This window comes from Crocuta crocuta, unplaced genomic scaffold (genome assembly GCF_008692635.1).
Source record: "Crocuta crocuta isolate KB4526 unplaced genomic scaffold, BGI_CrCroc_1.0 scaffold77, whole genome shotgun sequence".
Lineage (NCBI taxonomy): Eukaryota > Metazoa > Chordata > Mammalia > Carnivora > Hyaenidae > Crocuta > Crocuta crocuta.
The window spans coordinates 3,621,295-3,627,393 of NW_027532172.1; the positions used below are offsets into that span (position 1 = coordinate 3,621,295).

The 6,099-nt window shown below is 52.0% G+C and overlaps 1 protein-coding gene across 4 annotated transcripts in view; it reads right to left on the reverse strand.

Annotated features, from left to right (window-relative positions):
* The window catches only part of SLC6A20 (solute carrier family 6 member 20), a 36,782-nt gene that overhangs the window by 7,315 nt on the left and 23,368 nt on the right, over window positions 1–6,099 (reverse strand). For 3 of the 4 annotated variants that reach the window (XM_077777102.1, XM_077777106.1, XM_077777105.1), the window contains 3 exons: window positions 5,699–5,940; window positions 4,445–4,607; window positions 756–960 (listed from right to left, as the gene is read on the reverse strand). In XM_077777102.1, coding sequence (XP_077633228.1) covers window positions 756–960; window positions 4,445–4,607; window positions 5,699–5,940 — 610 coding nt within the window. Of the gene's footprint in view, window positions 1–755; window positions 961–4,444; window positions 4,608–5,698; window positions 5,967–6,099 lie in introns of all 4 variants that reach the window. The other variant, XM_077777104.1, reaches the window with a different exon arrangement.

Below are 6,099 nucleotides of genomic sequence, written 5' to 3' on the forward strand. Positions count from 1 at the left end.
GGGCGGCGCGGGACGGACAGGGCAGGATGCAGCACATGGGGGGTGGAGCGAAGCAGGGAGAGGGCTGATTAGAAAACCAGGTTCCTTCTCTGACAATCCAAATGCCCCCAGGCAGCAGAACGGGAAGACAAGCTGTGGGGGGCCCAGAGGACGGTCTTTCACACAGGTGGGAAAGGGACAGACCACTCACAGCAGCGGGGTGGACCGCACAGAGTTTGGTGAAGACAGGAGACAGTGCACAGGCAGGGTGACTTCATTTATATGAAGTTCAAGAACAGGAAAGACCTAAAATGGGAGCAGAGAGGGGAGGCCCCTGGGGGAGGTTGTTGGGGACATGATGGTGGGAAGAGGTCGGAAGGGGCTCTCAGGGGTGCTGGAAATGCTCTGTGTCTTGGCCTAGGTGGTGGTTACTTGAGTGGAAACCTGTAAAAGTCATTAAGTTTGTGTTTAAGAAACATACATATTCTAACTGCTAGCACTTCAGTGAAAATGAAGACACAGGCAGGTTCTCCCTGGGCCTGGAGAGTTCTGAGCACGAGGTTGGTGAGTCTGGCCCTGCCCAGCGCTGAGGCGGCCACTGCACGTCCCCATGACTGAGAGCCAGATGCGTGGGCCAGACCCACCCGTACCGGGTCCCCGCTGCCCGAGAGGAGGGGGGAGCCACCTCGACAAGCACGTGGTCCCCGTGGCAGCTCGTCCATCTGCTTGCGCCCCACGCCCCGACCTCCACGTCCTCCAAGGATTGGCCCACTCACCGGAGATGGCCTCCTTGGGCAGGTGGCTGGAGATGAGCTTGCTGTCAGTCAGGGGCGTGAGGATGGCTGCTGTGTTCCCCAGCATGCTCCCGATGCCCAGCATCAGCAACATGAAGAAGTAGAGCACCGACCACAGCTGGGAGGCCGCCATGTTTTTAATGGCCTCCGTGTAGACAATGAAGGACAGGCCAGTGCCCTGGACTGCCTGTCCGCGTGAGAAGACACCAGTTAGCCCAGCGGACGTACGCCTCCTGGGGGGAGGGGGGCGGGGGGCTGGCTATGAGAAGCCACATTCTGAGGTTGGGTTTTCGATCTGCAGACCAGCCCCCCAGGCTTAGCTGGGCTGGAGAGAAACGTGAGCTGTCGGGAGTCTGTATTTGCAAAGTGTGAGATGTTTCAGTCATCTTGGAGCCAAGTTCCTGCACATCCATTCAGGATGAATTACAATAAAGACGATGTTTGGATAACTTCTGCTCCCGGTATCCTGACTGACCAGGTGCCCCGAGGCCGTGGTGGCTGGGAGCTGGGGTGGGAGGGGGACCCAGAGCAAGAGGAGCCTGTAAGGTGGGGAGCTGCCTGGCCGGCAGGCAGCCTAGAGGCCAGTTGCTCAGTGGCCAGATCCCAGCAGTGGCAGCACTATTGTGGGGGTACCGCACCGCGCAGATGGAGCCTAGAACTCCCTGCCTACAGACAGCCCCCCAGAAGGGGTCGAAAGAGGTCATGAGCTGGGGGTGCCCCTGGTTCCCAGCAGCAGAAGCAAACCCTCTCTGGGGGACAGCTCCCCCACTTTAGACTTGCAGGACCACCAGAGACGATCAAGCCGCGAGCTTGCAAACGGATTTGTAAGACGAGCCACCCTAAGTAAAGAGTCAGCAGGACTAAGGTTTAGAACGCCCTTCCCCAAGAATGGCAGGCGCTGGGTCGGCAGATTGAGAACACAGGTCAGCTCAATGGCAAACCAGTGAGCCCAGTGGGACTCTCCAGCTCTGGGTGCAGACAAGAGGGGGTGATCCCTCGTAGAGATTTACAAACAGGAACGACACCTACTGAACTTAGCTTCTTATCATTATTATGAGCCAACAAATTCCCAACAGTGACAAAACATTCCTCCCCTTGAGGGCAGACTGCCTTCACTCTCCTGTCCAAGGCCACCAGTGGAACAGCTATGTATGAATTTTTTTTTTTTTTGAGAGAGTGGGAGATCAGGGAAAGAGGAGAGAAAGAGCGAGAGAGAATCCCAAGCAGGCTCCACACTGTCAGCCCAGAGCTCAGTATAGGGCTCCATCCCACAAACTGAGGTTGTGACCTGAGCCAAAATCAAGAGTCAGACGCTCAACTGACTGAGCCACCCAGGTGTCCCTACATATGACGTTTTTAAGGAAACAAAGGATAAAATGACCAAGATAAATAAATAACAAGCAACCTTTGGAATGAAAAGCAAATTTCACAATAAATAGTATCTGAAAATGCATTGAATGAAAAGACTCCACTGACAGCTAAGTACCGCTTGCACCTGAAGAGAGAATTAGTGGACCGAGAAGTCTATCCCAGGGAGGAATCCATAATGAAGAAAAAAAGATAAGGTGAGAAAACATCAAAGAGCGCAGACATGCAGGGCGGGATGACAAGAAGGTCTCGCTGGAATTCGGAACGGAGAAGAGAGGCAGAAATCAAGAAGAGGCTTACAAGGACATAGGTATAAATGTTCTAGAACTGGTAAGACACACGGGTCCGTGGATCCAGGAAGCCCAACGTCACCCAAGCCCGCGTTGGATAAATAAAAATACACCCACGCTTAGATTGTAGAGGCCAGAGACCAAGAGAAGATGACAGAGAAATTGGAGTGAAAGCACCAGGAAGCCAGGTGCTTTGAAGAAGGACAGGGCATTTTAAGAGGGACAGTGGAAGCCAGAATCACAAGGCAAAGATCTCCAACGCGTTGAGAGAGAAGAGCTGTACACCTGGGATTTTCTATGCAGGGGAAACTGCCTCTAAAAAGAGGAGACTGAATATAGACATTTGCATACAAACAAAGCCTGAGGAAATTTATCATTAAGAAACTTACTGTACACCTGGAACTAATAGAACACTGTATATTAATTACGCTAAGATAAAATTAAAAGAAAAAACTATAAAGGAATGCATTTTTTAAAAAGTTTATGTATTTTGAGAGCGAGAGCGCACACGCGTGAGCAGGGAGGGGCAGAGAAAGAGGAAGAGAGAATCCCAAGGAAGCTCTGATTGGCTTCAGCTCCTGACCTGAGCCAAAGTCAGACGCCTAACTGACTGAGCCACTCAAATGCCCCTAAAAGAATGCACTTTAAGGGAAGAAGAAAATCCCAGAAGACAGGTGAGGCACAAGAAAAATTGGTGAAGAGATAAAATGGCATGTGGGTAGATACAAACACTGTGGTATAAAACAGTACCATCCGACTTACGGGTTTAAAAAGACAGAATTGGACACAAATGGTATTTAAAACTTTGTGGATGATAAAAATTTTTGGGGTGCTCAAAATTTTGAGCACCTGGGTGGCTCAGTCAGTTAAGCGTTTCTTGATTTCGACACAGGTGATCATCTCCTGGCTCTGTGCGGACAGTGCAGAGCCTGCTTGGGATTTTCTCTGTCCCTCTCTCTATATGCCCCTCCCCTGCTCACTCACGGTCTCTCAAAATAAGTAAACATTTAAGAAGTACTTAATAAAAAATAAATAAAATTAGGTGGACGAGATGAAAGTGTTCTAAAGTCCTTGTTCTCTTTGGGCAGGAAGTCAAGACACTGCTGAACTTTAGATTTTGTTAAGTTAAATACAGATAGGTAAATTTGAGAGGAGAAATAATGCTGTGTCCATTCCAGACTCTTTGTTCAGGAACAAACACAATGGAAAAAACCAGTTTGAATGAATGAACAACCACATAATTCTTGAACGCTGAGCCAAGCTTCAAAATCAGTCATAAAACCCCCAAAAGAGAAAGGAAATTTGAAATGAGTTCACCGAGTGGGAGCTGGAGCCCCTCGGAATAGATCAAGGCCTTGAAGGCCGGGGTTGAGGGCTTGGACTGCGGCGACGGCCGCCCAGGGAGGGGTCAGGCCATAGGCCAGCATGAGCAGGGAGCTGGGAGAGACAAAGTGTCGCCTCATCCGTGAAATGACCCGATAAACAATAGTGACGGAAGCTGGATTCCAGAACCAGGGCCAATGTCCTCCGGGAAGTGGGTGCCAGGGGACAAGCCACCAAATACAAGTGCGGAGGGGATTGGCCTTTCAGGCTCATGAGCCATAGGAAGTAGCTCTGGGGGGCCTCATGACAAGCTGTTGTGCTTTAAGCTATTTATCTACATCTTTGGTTGAGGAACCAGACGGTGCTAGCCATGTCTTAGGAAAGACTGCATGTGCTCCCAGCATGAAGATGACAGAAACTCTCGGCCCCAGATCCTGAAATATGGCCCCACACGTGGGCTCAGGAAGAGGAGAGGTAGTAACGAAGGCCTCTCGCTGGGTAAGAACCAGCAGGTCCCCCCAACCATCCTTGTCATTTGCCGAGGAGTGGCCGCTGAATGGAACGGACGGCATCCGTGAGGTAACGTACAGGCCTGACCCTAAGGCGGACTGGAGAAGCTTCCCTGGCTTGCCCTTCGCTGTGGGCAGCCCTCAGAGGACAGAAGCGGCCGCCATCTTGCCCGGGTCTTACCGTGGCCAACTCGGATTCCAAGCTGCAGTTTTTCATTTGTGGGAGCACCTCGCTGTATCTGCTGGGGAAGGCGGACGCTAGGTAGCCCTTCACCTGCTCCAGGTTGCTGGCTGTCAGAAAGCCATCTTCAAGGTCAAAAGAATTGGTCAGCAGTAGAATCACCCTGCAGAGCAGAGCACCAGGTTGACCTTCACCGAACAGAAAGGCCACTGTCACCAAACCCTCTCTCGGAAGCCTGGCTGCTGGGGTTCCCTCCCCTGGGATTGGGCACACTCTCTCCAACAAAGGGGAATCTGTTGATTAAAAAATTTTTTTAAAAAATCACCAGTTTTTAAAAAGTTTATTTTGAGAGAGAGCAAGTGAGTGGGGGAGGGGCAGAGAGAGAGAATGAGTCCCAAGCAGGCTCTGTTGCTGTCAGCAGAGATCCTGACGCAGGGCTCAATCCCACAAACCATGAGCTGTCACCGAGAGTCGGATGCTTAACTGAGTCACCCAGACACCCCGGTTGTTGACCTTTTAAAGTTCAAGGTGATTTTGAATGGCTTTGACGGAGCCTCAAATAGGACCAGAGATGAGAAACCAACCCTCAGAACTAGGCCATTTTAACCTCTGGGCCAGCATTGTCCGACAGAAATTTTGTGGTGATGGGAATGTTCCAAATCTATGCTGTCCCCCGTAGGAGCTGAGCCCTTGAATGTGGGGAGTATAAGTGAGAAGATGACTTAAATTAATTCACATGTAAATGGAAACCAATTTAAAGAAAAATGTAATTAACTGGTTTAACGTAACTAAAATTGCAACTGCTTAATTAAAATGTAATTAATTCATGTAAGCCAATACGAATTTAAACCTGTGAAAGTGGCCACTTGGCATGAGTGACTGCCGTGCGGGACAGCCTCGTCTGGATGACGTTTACTGTGTGTTGGAGAAGGCGAGGGCAGATTCTCTAATTGCCGTGGCTCACGCAGAGGGCTCCGGGTTACTTCCAAGGTCAGGGAGGTGGGGCGGAAGAAACTAAGGTTTGTCTGTTCAGTGCGCTCCTGTGCTAAGAGCTCTGGACATGCGAAACCGCCCTCAGCCCTCAGGTGGGGTGCCCAGGGTTGGGCCCCAGATGGAAAGCCACAAAGCCAGTGCCCTTTGCCCCACACCCCGTGACCTCCTGGCATGCACCTCTTCCCAGGTGGCCCTGGGAGTTTGGGGGACATGCCCCCAACCCAAGACCCCTGGGCTCCTGGGGTGGCCTGGGCGGCTTACTTGTTCAAGCAGCTCTCGTAGTTGAAGGTGGCCTTGAAGCCGTAGATGGAGAAGGTCACGATGCTGGCAAAGATGGAGGTCGAGCTGTTGACGAGGGACACGATGATGGCGTGTTTCTGGCAGTTGGTGGAGGGCTGGTTGTAGCTGGCGAAGGCGATCAGGCTGCCGAAGCCCAGGCCGAGGGAGAAGAAGATCTGCGTGGCTGCGTTGATCCAGGCCTTGGGGTTGGCCAGCTGCTCCAGCTGCAAAGCCGGCAGGGTTGGGGCCGCTGGACCCGGCCCAGTGGCTCTCCCACCCCTGCAACCCTCTGACCAGAGGCCCAGGGAGGGGCAGCCCCTGGTCCATGATCAGGCACTATGGGGGGGGAGGGGGGGAGGTGGTGTGGCCTGGGGCTGGAGCTC